Source organism: Puma concolor, chromosome E1 (genome assembly GCF_028749965.1).
Source record: "Puma concolor isolate L17-30 chromosome E1, mPumCon1.1.hap2, whole genome shotgun sequence".
Classification (NCBI taxonomy): domain Eukaryota; kingdom Metazoa; phylum Chordata; class Mammalia; order Carnivora; family Felidae; genus Puma; species Puma concolor.
The window spans coordinates 5,790,545-5,807,134 of NC_141680.1; the positions used below are offsets into that span (position 1 = coordinate 5,790,545).

At 50.2% G+C, this 16,590-nt stretch overlaps 1 protein-coding gene across 4 annotated transcripts in view; it reads left to right on the top strand.

Annotated features, from left to right (window-relative positions):
- SHISA6 (shisa family member 6) overlaps positions 1 to 16,590 on the top strand; it is a 287,571-nt gene that overhangs the window by 132,509 nt on the left and 138,472 nt on the right. For 2 of the 4 annotated variants that reach the window (XM_086686041.1, XM_025920323.2), the window contains exon 3: positions 1,039 to 1,134. The exons of the other annotated variants lie outside the window; for them this stretch is intronic. In XM_086686041.1, the coding sequence (XP_086542167.1) occupies positions 1,039 to 1,134 (96 nt within the window). The remainder of the gene's footprint in view (positions 1 to 1,038; positions 1,135 to 16,590) is intronic. 4 annotated transcript variants of the gene reach the window in all.

A 16,590-nucleotide genomic window follows, 5' to 3' on the forward strand; every position in this document is an offset into this window, starting at 1 on the left:
AATTCCAGGTACAGTTTTTAATGCACTCTTGTACAAATATGACAAAAATGTGGCTTTTCTCCATTTTCCTGTGTATATACCTCAGGATGGCATTTACGGAGTCCTTTCTTTCTTTACAACACCTGCGTTTCAAGAACATTTGTGAAATCGTGTTTTGAATGTCAGAAGAGGAATGTATCTCTCTTTCTCTGTGGATTTCTTCTCCCAGGGTCTGAGCCCGCCCCGACCTTTCCTCGGTCCAGCCCCGCAGGTAGATGGGCACGTGGGGCTGGCACAGAATAAGATCTTATTGCAGAAAAGTCAAGAGGGGAAAGCAGTAAATATTTTCCCAGTGTTTTACAACCACCATTCTGGATCTCTCCTAAGCCGTGAGACTGTAGTTCCTTAGGATGTGATGGGACTTATAAGCAGAGGCACATACAGAGAGCTGTCCCCACCAGACAGACCCATGCCTCCGTGCTTCGGAAAGAGAGGAAACCAATGACTAAGGCGAGATGGAGAAAGAGGGAAGCTGGGACAGAGGTGACGATGGTCGGGCAAATAGACTGATGTTCTGGTGCGCTCGGTCAGAAATGCCAAAATCTAGCCACCTGTTCCTTTCCCCCCCACTCTGTTTTCCATGTAACCTTCCCAGAATTGTTGTCTTTGTTGTGCAGTTGCGTATATATATATATATATATATATGTACACACACACACTTACATGTGTATATACACATATAATATACATATATATGTGTATATACACAATTGTATGTATATATGTACACACGTGTGTGTGTATATATATATATATATATATATATATATATATACACACCTACGTGTATATATACTTGATCTATATACTTTTTATATACACTGTATATATATTACATGATATACGTGTTTATAAAATGATATACGTATTTCTCCTTGACGGCTGCTACCTTCTGACTCAGCTGCTGGTTCGGAAATGAACTTCCTCATTGCCTCTCGGGGAGCTGCAGCGACGGGTGCCCATGGGTGCACCAGGTAACTGTGCCCCGTCTTCTTGCAGGACATTATGGGAAGGATACCCACCGAAGTGGAGGACCCGATCTCCATAACTTCATCTCATCTGGATTTGTCACGTTAGGAAGAGGACACACGAAGGGTACAGTGGAAACCATTTTTTACTAAAATACAGAGGTTGCCTAGGGGAGCCCCGAGCTGAAATGGGAAGGTGATGTTGGAGGAGGCTAACGTTCCGGGACAGGAATAAGTTGAGGGGGGTTCCCCTTGCAGCGTGGCCTGGTGACATATGTGGCTTCTGACGGGAAGGCAGGTCCCAGGTGTGACTTTTAGAGGGCCCATAGACTTGCAAGAGATGCCCCCCCCCAGCCCGCCCCTGCCCTGTCCCCCCAGCAGGAGGGACCGCAGGCAGAGTGGCGAGAAACCTTGCCGGCAGATGCGAAGCGTGTTCTCCTCTTGGTTCTTCCTCCTTTTCCTTTGTAAAGCCACATTTTATAAACCGATGTATGTCAACGGTCCGCACCGTGGGTTTCTAAGCCAGCGTGCATGGCGAGAGTTGCTGTGTCCTACATGTGTCTCTGTACACAATCTCTCTGTGGTGTGGACACAAAGGTAGAGGTCACGCAGCCCTTCCGACCTCCAGAGGAACGCTAACGTGGCATTTCTGCTGAGCTGCTTTATGACCTAGCCGACAGCTTGCAGAGCATCTGTCCGGGGGTGGGAGGGGGGGGTGTATGGAGTCCTCGATTCTGTCTTTTGTTTAAACAGAGCCCTCCTAGTGTTGTGAGCATTCTGTCCTATCAAATAACTGAATCCCTGACTCCTCCGATTACCTTCCTGACACCTGTGTACTGTTATAGACCAACTGTGAATTCTGTTGTAGGGATGGAACGATCCCTGTCTTCCTCCGCAATATGTGTCTCTTTTAAGTGTGAGCGAACAAGGAACTTCGCGAGTTTTTCGTACATTCCATGCAACGACTTTTTAAATTCCCTGTGTGATGTTTGTTCACCCTGTAGAGAAAAAAAAAAAAAAAAACCAAACAAACAAATCTGTATCTGTGTATGTATTTTCTGTTGTGTCTCTTTGTGTCTAAATAAAGTTTATTGAGGATACAGGTGGCATTTGTGGCTACTCAAAGTCGCAGAATCAAACTGGGACCAGAAGGGCGGTGGGGCTGCACGGTTAATGGATGAAAGACATCATCCTAGTCCTACCCATATCGGCTCAAACCTAGGACGGCCAGCCCCCACGTCATCTGCTTGGCGATAATTACCTATCGCTGTGAAACGAACACATCTGAAATGTAGCGTTTTAAGACAATAGCAAACACATATCATGTCCCGTAGCTTCAGCGGGTCCCGAATTCGGGGGCAGCTGAACTGAATGCTTCTGGGGTGGGCGTCTCTCACGAGGTTCCTGGCGACATTGCAGCAAGGGGCTACCTCATCCGAAAGCTTGACCGGGGTGGAAGGACCTGCTTCCAGAATCGTTCATGCACATCGCACTGGCTGTTGGCAGGAGGCCTCAGTTCCTCCCCGTGACGTTCTCTCCATGGGCTACCTTGTGTGTCCTGACAACATGGTGGCTGGGCTTCCCCAGAGTGGGCAATCCAAGAAAAAGAAAGAAAGAAGTCCGCGTGTCTATTATGACACCAAGCCCGTGGGTTACATTCTGTCATCTTCTCAATATCTTCTTGCTTACACAAGTCAGCTTTATTACAGATGGCGGGGTGGGGGGGGGGAGCCACACAGGGATCTCTGGGGGCCATTTTGGGGGTTGACTACTGCACTCCTACTTCAAAGCTACAAATATGAATTTTTCTTTCTTTCTTTTTCTTAATGTTTATTTATATTAGAGAGAGAGAGAGAGACAGGGTGTGAGCAGGGGAGGGGCAGAGAGACACAGAGACAGAATCCAAAACAGGCTCCAGGCTCTGAGCTGTCAGCACAGAGCCCAACGCGGGGCTCGAACCCACGAGCTGTGAGAGATCACGACCTGAGCCGAAGTCGGACGCTTAACCGACTGAGCCACCCAGGTGCCCCCAAATCTGAGTTTTCCCAACAGAACACGGCAACTCTTACCAAGGCTTTTCAGCTGCAGTGGTTTCCCACCCTTACCCCTATCCCTTGTAGGTGGTCTAACCTGAAATGTCAGCTCATCAAAAGAACTATTTATGTATATATAAGTGTTTAATATATTTATATATAAATATAAATATTATATAAAACTATATATATAAACTATCTATATATAAATGTTATAAATGTTACTTATATATTATAAATATACTGTATAAAACTATATATATAAACTATATATATATAAATGTTATATATATATATTATATGTATATAATGTTATGGCTTGGGGCTCATACATTCATTCAACAAATAAATATTTCATGAGGCTCGCCATGTGCTAAGCAATATTCAGAAGTCGATGAAACGGAATCTGCTTTTGTGAAAACTCCTATTCCGTTGGGCGAAGCAGACAAAATAAATTCTCGATGATTAAGAGCAGGGGGAAAACCGAAGGCCGCGGCAGGAAGCAGCTTGGATAAGGGGGTAATTGGGCAGAGACCCGCATCCCAGGCAGAGGCAGCAGGAAGGCTCTGAGGTAGAAGCTTTGTTGGGGTGTCAAGAAATACAAGGGGGGGTTGTATCCTGAACGAAGCAGGATAGAAAAGGACGAGAGTGGGGGACATGGGGCCGCAGCCAGACCATGCGTTTATCAGGCAGTGGACACAAAGCTGCAGCGTAAAGGGGATTCTCTATCCCTGTCTGTCCTTTGGGTCTCAGTCACCGGGGAGACTGTACCCTGTCATGGGTGTGGGGCTTTGCTGATGCTGGTTGCTCGCCCTGATCTTAGCTTGCCTGCGTCTCTCCCTCTGCATACGTGGCGGGTCCCCCAGCCACACCCTTACCAGATCCTCTCTTCCGTTCCCTTCCATCAAGGCCTCTGAAACCTCCTCTCTCCAGGAATGTACCCTGCGTGTATTTTCCAATTGAGAAAACAATTAAAGTTTCATGAGCAAAGAGACTGGGGCTTGGGGAGGAGCTGAGGAAACGGAGTCCCCCCTTCTGATATCGGGACTCTTTCTTTGCACACAGCCTGGGTCTCTGGAAAAGGGCCAAGCTTCATGCTCCCTTCCAGCAGAGCAACCCAAAGCTCGGCTCTGAGTGGTGCCCATAAGGCAAGTGGTGCCATATTAATGCCCCATGGGAAGGTAGCCACTCCAAATTGTATATCATGTATGTTTCATTCCTTTCTTTTTCTTTTTCTCTTTATTTCTTTTTGCTTCACCCCTACGGCCTGCTGGGGACCTTTTCCTTAATTCCCGCTTTCCCTTCTTCCTACTACATTGGCATTAGGCCTTCTGATGGCACCCGGCTGCCGTGTGGCCCCACTGTGACGCTCAGAACTAATGGGGTAGCTAACTCCTGCTTTAGAAGGTAATACCATTGCATTACCAACCTGCATCACTGAACTGCACAGGTATTTCTATCAGATTCTGATTATCTGAGAATCATGCATTGACCATCCCTATTCCAAACGGTGTCTGGAACCTTCTTTGGAAGCTCGGATGCCTCCAGTCCTGTCTGCCATGTCAAAGGCCCCAGAGGCATCGTGGAGAGAGAAGTGCACTCTAGCTTCGGTGGCCGCTCCTCCAAATTCAGAGAGTTGGGGGTTGGGGATGCTATTGTAGAATGAGATCCATAGGTGCACAGGGAATTGAAACCCTCTGAGACAAAGCCTAAACAAGGGGATGTTTTTTGGCTAATGGGCTTGCAAAGGTGAGGAGACATCAGAAGAAATGGAAATCTGGCCTTGGGGGCTTCATAACCGCCAAAATCCCGTTCCATCTCTGTCCTGTTAGGAGACCCCTAGGGGACCATGCAGTCATTGGTCAACCTCCTAGGGGGCATAGCACCGCCTTGGGCTCACAGGTACCACACTCTGTACTGATGCCCCTTTTCAGGACTTTCTAACTGCCTGACTGTGCTCTGCCTTTGATAATTCTCACTCTTCCCTTTCTTCTTCTTCTCCCTCTTTTCTTTGAAGTTTATTTATTTTGAGAGGGGGAGGGCAGAGAGAGAGAGAGAGGGAGAGAGAGAATCTCAGGCAGGCTCCGTGCCGTTAGCGCAGAGCCCGACGCGGGGCTCGATGCCACAAACCATGAGCTCATGACCCGAGCTGAAGTTGGACGCTCAACTGACTGAGCCCCCCCAGGTGCCCCTGTTTTCTCCTTCTTCTAAGGAGCTACTTCTCCATGTGCCCGCTGCTCTGATTTCTTCCTTTGACCTCCTCCCTGCCGATCCCTTAGGAGAAATGGAAGTCAAGGCCAAGGAAAATGCGGATCAGAGTGACCATGAGTTTAGACCAAGTTCCCCCTAAAACCTTTCCTCTGTTCAGTAGATAGGATCTCCCCGACCCCCACGCAGGACCCCAGAGCTGTCTTTAGGGAAACAACATCTCCGAGGCTGCCACAGTGAAATCCCAATGATAAAGGCTATTTGCCGAACACTTACAATGTTCCGGCACTCTGACATATGCCGTCTTATTTTCGCCTTCATGACGACCCCGTGGGTGAACTCTTGTTACCCGCTTTTGCTGGGGAAAGAGAAGTCAAAGTAGAGCAGTTGAGTAATTTGCATGAGTGAACGTCACATGGTCCGTACTGGCTCATCCCAAATCCAGTCCTGTTTCCAAAGATCATGCTCCCAGCCACCACACACCCTACCCGTTGGAGAAGGGGGCGGGTGGCGAGGCAGCATATGGGCAGTGGTTCCACAGGACGCACACGCGTGGTAAACACTCCATAGCCAATGGTTGTTCATTTTAGAGGCACACATCTTGCAAGGTAGGAAGTCACGCCAAAAAAAGACGGGCCTAGAGTGGGCCACCGCCACCGGATTAGCCGGGGCTGTCCTTCCAGAAAGGAAGCTCAGTCTGCTCAGATACGTTTTCAGGGTCTGGCTAAATGAACACACTTTACGGGGACCCTGTTCCACGTCGGCATTTTGGTGAACAGCTCAGTCGGGCTGGTTGTTTTTGAGTCTGATCAAAAGAGCTGGAAAGACTCTTTTCCAGGATCCCCCGCGTGTCAGTATCGTTAATTCCAGGGATCTCCGCCTGTGTGTCCCAGGCCATGCCAGGCCGAGTCCTTATGGGCCGTGGTGGTAGCAATGCCCGCAAACGCATGGCGGCTGTCTTCTGCACTTGGGCGTTCTCTCCTCTGCTCTTTCTCCATATTCGCCGGGCCTTTCCACCGTGCCAGGAACCACATAGGCACACGCGTGCGTGTGGGTGTGCATGAGAGAGAGAGAAAGAGAGGGAGAGTGTATGTGTGTTTGGGACAGAGAGAGAGAGAGCCCCGCAGCCTTTACTAAAAGGTAGGCGCTCCAAAGTCACTGCCCCTTTGTAGGAGGCAGACACTGTCACTCATGGTCATTCGTTCCTTCAGGTGAGCACGTACGTTGAGCACCTGCTCCGTGCCAGACATCATCGTAGCCACGGAGGATGCAGCAGACAATCTTACATGCCAGTGTGAGATGTTAGAAAGAAGTAAACGTATGAAGCATGCCGGATAGAGTTAAGAGCTATGGAATAAGACAAGGCAGGGAAAGGGAGGGAGTTGTAGTTCATACAAGAGCATCCACAAGGCTTCAGAGGAAAATGACATCTGGGCACAGACTGAAGGAGGCAGAGGATCAAAGCCGTCTGGATTTGCGGGTGGGGGGGGCTCCCAGGACAAGGGAACAGCCATGTGTCCCCCACCAGGCTGTGGGGAACAGCTGGGAAGATTGACCAGAAGGAGCTGGACTGTGGGGTCAGCCAGGGGCGGGGGCCTGAGCACATGGGGCCCGTGGGCCATTTAAGGATCTGGTTACCATTCTAGGCAAGATGAGAAACAAAACGTTTTTGGCTTGAAGCACTAGGAAGCTGGAAGTCTCCGGGAGGGACAAGGTTTAGGCAGAGGTTCGGGGTGATGTGAACTCAGTCTGGCTCCCTATTAAGTTTTAGATGCTTATTAATCAGATCATCCATGCGGAAACGTCAAGTTCAGGAGGTACATCCAGGTTGGGGATGTGAATGTGGGAGTTTCCGGGGCGTGAATCTGGGAGACCGCATGACATCAGCTAGGGAGAGTGTCGCCTCCAGGTGAGCAAGGCTCCGGGAGGAAGCCGCTGGGCACCCAATATGGAGAGGCTGGGGAGATGGGGAGGGTACCTAGGGAGGAGACTAGTCTGGAAGCAAGAAAACCAGGGCAGTGTGTGTGGCCTTGGAAATTGAGTGGGAAGCAAAGCAGGTGTTCCCAAGGGGGACAGTGATCAGGTGTTTAAGACACAGAGAGGTCCAATGAGCCGAGGCCTGAGCAGTGACTCCTAGATGCGACCTGGTAACACGGAGGTCGTCGGTGAGCTTGGCAAGAGCAGCCATGGGGAAGGCACATGTGTATCTGATGGAGGAGACACACATGTGTCTGATGGAGGCAAGAGAGGATAGATGATGTCTGGGCTGTGCTTCTACAAAATCGAGGCAGACCGGGTGATGAGAAGACCTGGGTTTGTTACACCAGCCTCTTTACTCGGGGATGCGTCTGAAATGCCCCGTGACAGAACGCTGTAAAAGGTTTTTAAAGTAAGAAAACAGGAGAAGAGGAATAAGAAACCGCAGGTGCGGACGACCCTGTAGAGTTTTGTTGTGAAACGGGATAGGAAGGAGGGCGGTGGCTGGAAGGGAGCGTGATGTAAAGACAGTTGTGTTTTGTTTTAAGACGGGGGAAGTCACAGTGTATCCACATGCTGATAGGAATGGTCCAGCGGAGACGGGAAAATCGATGACGTGGGGCGGGGGAGGGTGTTTCAGAAGTGGTGTCCTTGGTAATGGGATCTACCGTGTAGGCGGAGGGGCTGGTCTCAACCAGGAGCAAAGTCCACCGGAGAAATCCACCGCAGATGAGAGGCAGAGAGTATACAGCCCCGGGGTCATGCAGGTGGACATATGCCATTGGTGCTCGGTGACTTGGAGAGGCAAGGTCATCAGCTGCGAGTGAGGGTGAAGTTGGTCAACCAACTCAGTTTGCCCCAACTGGTGCCATCTTAGTTCGGTCCCAGGGGAACGAGACACTTGGTCGCCCTGATGAGGACACGCGAGCAGGCCCAGCCAGCGTGGCTTCAGAGCATCTTTGACACCCACCTCTAGAGCCCAGAGACTCAGAGTGAGCTGGCTGCTGTCTGAAGCTGGCCATGCCCAGCCTCCAGGTGCTCAGAGGCCATGGGGCTCCCTGGAGATCAGTTGCAAGAAGCTGACCATTCCAGAGCCTGCGGAAAGACCATTCGTGGGTCTCCTCATTCTGTCTAAATGATGCTCCCTGGGGACCAGGCTGGAAACGGCCCACCCCACCGCCCAGCCAGCCCGGGCGTGGGGTCTGAGGCAGAGGATACGGCAGGAGAGTACCCGCTACATCCAGAAGAGCTGGAGGCGTCCGAGCAGGTGCTGAGATCAGAGCTGGAAATGACCAGTTCAGGAGTCTCAGCAGGGAGGGCAGTGGCGTGGGTAGCCCTGGCCAAGTCCCACAGAGGCTCAGGTCCCCAGATCTAAGGACGAGGAGCAGCGATCCAGAGGGAGGGTGCCGGACTGGTGGCATGTGCCCCCTGAGCAGGGGATGAGGCCGGAGGTGGGTCCTCACAGGGACCCGTGTGGACAGGTGTTAGCCAGTGAGGAGTCTGGGTCAACATTCTACCAGGAATAGGAAGCCAGGGCAGGGGAAAGCGAGGACCGGAGCCTTGTGGTCAGCGTGGTGGCTGGGAGGTGAAGTGTGAGAGGGGGCAGAGCTTTTGGTAATGACAAGGTCCAAGGGGTAACGTGGGAGTGGGTCCTGAATATAGCGGAGAAGCCAATCAACACTGAGGTCAGGGACCTACTTCTTCAGGCCCACCCAGAACTGTCCTTCTCGGCTGCCTTCCGTCCGTCCTGGCCCGAGCCCCATGGCGGGGCTGAGCCTCACTCGGCCCTGACCCTGTGCTCACTTCTCCCACCAGCCCGTTTGTCAGGTGCCACCACGGCTGGCATACAGGGTTCGAAATGTGGTCTCCTCTTCTAGAAAAGAAAGAATGGGTGGGCAGGCCACGCCCCCCACCCCCACGGTTTGAGCAAGAGGCTGCAGACCATCCTGTGGATTGTGGCCAGGGGACCCCCCGAACCATTTGGCTAAAAAAAACCAGCGTAGTCATTTTCACACTCTGGGAGCCAGGGGAGTGAGTGGGCTTCGCTAAACCCAAGGTGTTCGAAGGCTGGGCTCCAGATAAAGCACAGAGCTCAGAAGGCATCTGGTCTCCATGGCAACAGAGAGCCGGGGAAAGTGCAGTTGCAGGGGAGAGGGAAGGCTGGGTCTGGCCGGCCTGAGATTGGCCTCTGAGAAGCCTGTGCCACCTGGGAACATCCTTGCCTGGACTTCTCCGTAGGTCAGGGTGGGCGGGAAGAACAGGGAGGAACTCTTGGGTTCTGGGCTGGGGGCACCACAGATCCCAACTGTCTCCGGATCGCTCCGATCTGCGCCATGGGACGGCTCCCTTGGTATGCTCTTGCTCCTGATTAATGGCTGAATCCCGGGAACCAGGCTTTGACTCTGTGTGCTCAGCCTTAGTCAGTGGTCTTTCCCGTGATTCAGGCCAGCACGCATAGGCTGTCCCTGAGCCTCCCACTCAGGAGAATATGGGGTATCAGTGTGGTTCCCTGTTTTCTTAGAATTGAGTCAACCTCACGCGGTGGTTAATTGGTTAAAATGGACTGCGTCAGAAGCAAAGACAGATGTGCGTGAACGGTGAATCCATTTCTCAGCATCACTGCTCTTCAAACAGGAAGAAATAAGGCGGAACAAAACCCAGGGCAGGACCTTTGAAAGCTCTCAGTTGGATACTTCCATTTGTGAGTTCAGCCATTTTGGTTAAAGGCAGCTGTTCCACAATTTGCTCTTTCCTAAGTTGGTCCTGCAAACAAGAACACCCATGACTGCCCCCCCCCACCTCCAAGAAGCAGAAAGGGTGCTATGTCCCTCCTCAGTCTTACTGAGGACTCTGTCGTCACCCAGGTTAGTTTTGGTAGCAGTTAAACCTTGCAGAGGATGCTGAGGAACACGATACCCATCAGAGCCAACTTTCTGAGCCATCCAAGGGTCCACTTCTAAGGTAGGCCCACCCTACTCTCCATGAGAGACCCACTTTGAGGCCCTGAGGAAGCCGATTCATAACTTGGCCATCCTCTCAGGTTCACCATGTTCTAAGGGCAGTGCTTGGGTCAAAATGGCACACACGGGCAGGCGATGTGGCATCTAAGTCGTCACCCAACCCACACTGCCTCAGCAAATCATGGTGTTGAGAACAATCCCCATTCATCAGATCTTTGCTGAGTCCTGGACCATACATGTCCCTATTTAAGGCTTGTCTGTGGGCCCGCTGCCATGGGCCCACAGAGGCTACTGGGCCATGCTGGAACAATCCTCTGGGCTGATGTGAGGAGAGGAGAGATAGTACAGGGCAAAGGAGGGGTCAGGATGCACTGGGAAGTTGCCTTGGGAAATTTCAGAGTCCAGAGTGCTAGCCAGTACACTATGGTGCCTTGGGAAATTTCAACTCGCCTACAGGGTACATGTATCTTCTACTCAAAAGAGGAGTAACCCAGATGGATGTCTCCGGCAGTGAGGCAAAAGGGATGTCTTGTTGGCACATTGAAATCAGTGAAGCATCGCTCCTCAGCTTCTGCCAGCCTGACTCCTTTTCTGCTCAGGCGGGAGGGGAGGCCCAAAGAAAGCCTTCAGCACCCTGAATCTTGGTGTGTCTTTAAGTCCCCATTGGGAGAGGAGAGAGGATCAAGCTCTTTGGTTTTCCCAGAGGCTGGTGTGCTCAGAGTTCTACCAGCTCTGGGCTGCATTCTTCTTATTTTCTAATCTCTTGCTAGTGCCAAATCTGAGTTTCCTCTTGCCATGACCCATGGCTCAAGTTGGCCCCAGGGGCAGGTTTGTGGCCAGCGCAGCCTCTTCCTGGCATTGGGCTTGGCACTGACTGGTCATCCACCTTGGGAATCTTCCCTTCTCAGGAGCCAGCCGTTGGCAGTTGGCTTCCTCTCGTTCTCTGCTGCTCACTGCCAAGAGTCTCCTGAACCCTGACAGCTTAGCTGATGGGGCTCTCAAGTCCGGAAAAGTGCTGGGTCACCCCTACGCCAGCAGGAGTCTGTGGCCAGGAGGTGGCCTCTCAAAGAATGGTTGCCAGGATTTCATGGCGGCCCCGAAGTGGGACAGAATCCTGATGATCTCAGTTCTCAGGACACCATTCTCTGGAACATAACCATATAACTCTGGGACTCCACGTCTGTGCAGATAGATCATGGATGAGGCAGGATAAGGCTATCCCAGCCCTTCCTGCCTGGAGTCATGGCCTCAGCCTCGGTCTTCCTGCCCTCCAGACAGTGATGTAAACTTCCCTCATTAGATAATTATCGAAGAAGGAACGTGCCGAGAAAGAGAGAGTCGCTGGAGTCAGACGGGTTCCTTTACTCCTGGTTCTGTCCCATGCTAGCCATGTGACCTTGACTTTTGTGACATCCATCTTATTATCCATAAGATATTAGTACCTCCTACCATGCAGGGCTGCTGTGCAGGTGGCACGAGATAACATGTGCCAGAGTGCAAAGCACCAAGCAGTGGTAGCTTAAGATGCTGGAGAACTTTACTGTTCAAGGGGTAATCCTGGCATCAGCATGTGGGCATCCCCTGGGAGCTGGTTCGAAATGCAGACTCTTGGGCTGCAGCCCGAACCTACTGATTCTAGAATCTGCATGTTAGCAAGATCTCCGGGCGATTCACATGCACCCGAAAGTTTGAGCAGCACTACCCTGGAAGGCTTTAAGTGCAGTCCCCCACATGGTCTTCAAAGTCACCTCCATTTCTGAGATTCGTTGGCCGTGAAGTCGCCGCATACCGAACGCCACGGTGTCTTGCATCTGGGGAGGGAAAGAGTTCCTCTCTAAGAGGAGTACCTGAGCTCTGAACAGGGATGCAGAGAGACCTCCTAAGACCTGAGTGGCCTGTCCCAGATGGCGGAATCACAGGGATCTGTCCAATTCGGGGGAACTTAACTATGGGTTGAGCGAGGATGAGAAAACCAATGCCAGGCTTCCTGAGGTATCTTCCCTGCCAGATAAAAGGGAAGTGCCATAAAATCGATCCCGAGGAGCGTGGGGGAGGATTTAAAGAAGGAAAGCCTTGGGGCGCCTGGGTGGCGCAGTTAAGCGTCCGACTTCAGCCAGGTCACGATCTCGCGATCTCGCGGGATCTCGCGATCTCGCAGTCCGGGAGTTCGAGCCCCGCGTCGGGCTCTGGGCTGATGGCTCGGAGCCTGGAGCCTGTTTCCGATTCTGTGTCTCCCTCTCTCTCTGCCCCTCCCCCGTTCATGCTCTGTCTCTCTCTGTCCCAAAAATAAATAAACGTTGAAAAAAAAAAATTTTTTTTTAAATAAAATAAAAAAAAAAAATAAAGAAGGAGAGCCTTTTCTCCGAGTGGAGGAGACCTAAAATGGCCCTCGTGGAGAACTCGAGGTAGCCCTTGAAGGGCAGGAAGAATGTGACAAGAGTGGGGCAGGGTGGGCGTTGTGGGTGGGGATGCCTCGGGAACAAAGACACGGAGAAGGGAAAGGCCAAAGGGATGGGACATAGGACCCCCTTTACTGGGGTACAGGGAAGTGATGGGGCCACGGGACGCCTGTAGGAGGCAGCTGGAAATGACCCTGGAAAGGTGGGTTGGAGGCAGTGTCCTAAATCCTCCCAGGGCAGAGGAGGACAAAATAGAGGCTGAGGTCAGAATTCTAGCTGGTTACCACTCTCCACCTTCTCCTGTGCTTGTCTACTCCCCTCCTGCCTTTGAGAGCAAACCTAAACCAGGCACACACCAGGCAGGTCCCTGCGTGAGGTAGACGCCTTCTCCCTGGGCAGAGGTGGACACAGCCAACTTAGGGGCAACTCCCTGCCTCTATGTCCCCCCACCAAGCGTGTCCTCCGGGCGTCGATCCTGGCGCAGCTGACCGCAAGGCTGAAAAGGCATCGGGTGGGCTCATGGAGCCGGTGTTCTGTGGAGACTCAATTACCCCCTTACCTGTGGTTTTTCTGACTTAGTTTTTTCTGTGTCAGGCCTCAGTTTCCTCAAGCAAGCCAGAGCATTGAAGATTCAGAAGGCCCTTTGTTCTCTGAATGCCCCCGAGTGTTCTCAGAGTGACCTGTTCTGCCCACGTTCTACATGCTCTATATGCGTAAAGACCGTCGGGATATGGGCCTGATGCTGGAGGGAGGTGATTTTATTTCCTGAGGTTAACAGCAGATGGTTCAGGGTTCGTACCTGAAGGCCCTTCCACCAGCGATGCATAAATGTGCAATCGGGCTCACGGGGGCCAGAGCTCATCAAGTATTCATTCCTTGAATAGGATGGATGTCAGACTCCTGTTATCATCATCATGCTTCCCAATGAATCCTGTGTCTTTTACCCCGGGAGAGTAATTCTGGGGGAGCATAATGGTTTTCTGGTTTTTTTTTTTTTTTTCACTAAGAGCACTTGAACGCAGATGCCCAGACCCTGAATCCATTCAACTGAAATGGATGGGGCCGATGGATGGACACCAGCTGCGCCCTGATTGAATCGCGCGACAGGTTTGACAGAAACTTATGTTTGTGCAGATGAAGGCAAGGGGCCCTCAGCCCGTGGCCCCTCTGGCTGCTTCAGGCCTCAGGCAGAATCCTGCTGCTGCCCTTGGTATCTTTCCTCCCTCGCCACCCACATCCAAGTGCATTACCATTCCGTTCCGTTCCGGTCTCCTGACCTTGCTCACTACTTGCTTAATCCAGCATCCTGGTCCATGACTCCCTCCCTTTGCATTTAGACAACTCTCAAAGACATCCCCCCCCCCGACCCCTGAATGGAGTTTCATGCTTGTCCCCCACGTCCTGTCCTCTGCTGAGCCGCCAGAGTGATCAACCTTATTGTAACCGAATTTAACCTGATTTAATCCAATGGACCTAACCTAACCTGAAGCTTAGACCTCTCGTCACTCTTCGCTTTACAAAACCTCAAAGGCTCTCTGCTGGAGCCAGAGTCCTAAATATTAACCCCGACACTTCAGAAAGGCACTTGTGAGTCATAAAAACACTGAGTTCAAAACTCTTGAGCGGCAATGCGTGTATACCCTTCCTTCCTCTGTCTCTCCGTTGACAATGTGACCCAGGAACAGAGCAAACACGCGGCATTCAAGGCTTGCACCATCTGGCCCCCGCTTACTGCTGGAGCCCCACCTGTTCACTGCACTTCAGTCAGAATCGGGCTCCTTCCTCTCCTTCCCTCCCTAGGAGCTGGGCTCAGACTGTTCCTTCTGTCTGGAATGTTCTTCCCCTGTGGTCTTTATTAGACCAGCCTACTCATTGTTCAGCTCTCTGCTTGAATCTCCCTTCTTCAGGTTACTCTTCTTGGCCATCAAATGGAAATCCGACCTTCCGTCGTAGTTCCTAATTTCACCCTTAATATTTCCTTTCCGTACTCTTCAAAAAATTATTTTTAATTTGTGCGATGCCTTGCCTGATGCCTGTCTTTGCTGCTAACCATGTGATGAGGCACCTTGTCTGGAGGTGTTTACCATGTGTCCCCCGTGGCTAACACGGTGCCTGGCACACGGTGTCCAGTGAATATTGTCAGTGAATGAGTGAATGAATAAATGGGTGAATGAGTGAATTGAAACACTACACTGGAAGTCGGGAGACCTGTGTTGTTGCAGGTGAATGTATGGGAAAATTCCTTCCCCTCTCAGGTTGCATCTCTCTACCTGGAAACTTTTCTCGAAGATACCTTGTAGTCCTGGGGCGCCGAGGTGGCTCAGTCGGTTGAGCCTCCAACTTTGGCTTAGGTCATGATCTCACGGTTTGTGGGTTCGAGCCCCACATCAGGCTCCGTGCTGACAGCTCGGATCCTGGAGCCTGCTTCAGATTCTGCGTCTCCCTCTCTGCCCCCTTCCCGCTCGCGCTCTGTCTCTCTCTCACTCTCTCTCTCTCTCTCTCTCAAAAAATAAGTAAACATTAAAAATTAAAAAAAAAAAAAAAAAAAAAAAAACAAAACAAGAGGTCTTCTAGTCCTGATGTTCTGGGACTCATATATGTGTGTTGAAGCACAGGGTGACAGGTGGGAAGGTAGTTCCCCGTGACCTGAGTCGTCTGCAGAGCTGTTCTCCACCCGCTCAGACCTCTGTGGGAATTGATACTTCGTCATTTTTTGTTTCACAGATCTTTTTACGACTGCAATCATATGCTCTTAAATACAAAAGTACAATATAGTCATCACTTCGCACCTTGCTTTTTAAACTTAGTACAGCTTGGATCTCATTCTAGATCAATCTTCCCTCCCGCCCCCACCAGTGGCTGCCTAATAATTCATCCTCTCATACCATCATTTATATAATCGGTATTAGGCCCACTGATTACGTTCTTTTTACTGACTTCTAATCTTTTAAATGTTTTTATTAGAAATAACTTCAGGCTTACATAAAAATTTCAAAAATAGGTTAAAAATTCTCCAATTTTAACATTTTATTACATTTACTTTATCTCTCCATAGATAGATAAATAGATATATGTAACATGTCACATATACATTTAACATCATATGACACAAATATAACATCATATATATATATATATATGTTTTCTAAAAATACATATATAGGTTTTTTAAAGTTTACTTATTTATTTATTTTTTAATTTTTTTAACATGTTTTTATTTATTTTTGAGACAGAGAGAGCATGAGCAGGGGAGAGGCAGAGAGAGAGGGAGACACAGAATCTGAAGCAGGCTCCAGGCTCTGAGCTGTCAGCACAGAGCCTGATGTGGGGCTCGAACTCATGGACTATGAGATCATGACCTGAGCCGAAGTCAGACGCTTAACAGACTGAGCCACCCAGGCACCCCAAAAATTTACTTATTTATTTTGAGAGAGAGAAAGCATGAGTGAGCACGAGCAGAGGAGGGGCAGAGAGAGAGAGAGAGAGAGGGAGAGAGAGAATCCCAAGCAGGCTGTCAACACAGAGCCCAACGTGGGGACCGATCCCATGAACCGTGAGATCACAGCCTAAGCTGAAATCAAGAGTTGGATGCTTAACCAACTGAGCCACCTAGGCGCCCCTATATATAGGGTTTTTTAAAAAATATTTGGGAGTAATTTGAACATATGATGGCCCCTCTATCCCTAAATACATAAGTAAGTAATTCCTAAAATCAAAAACATTCTCTTACATATTCACAGTATGATTATCAAAACAGAAGATTAACATTGATGAAATACCATTACCTAATCTACAGTTTTTATTTCAATGCATCACTAATGTCCTTCACAACAAAAGAAAAATGTTTTTCCTGGTCCAGGATCAGATGTTGTTAGCTTTATTTCTACATGTTTGAACACTTTGGTTGCTGTTTGTAACAACAGTTTCTCTACCTTTATGACCTCTGACGGGTTATATTTGTGCATGTGAGGGCCATTGACTTCTGTGTGTTAATTATATGTCCTGC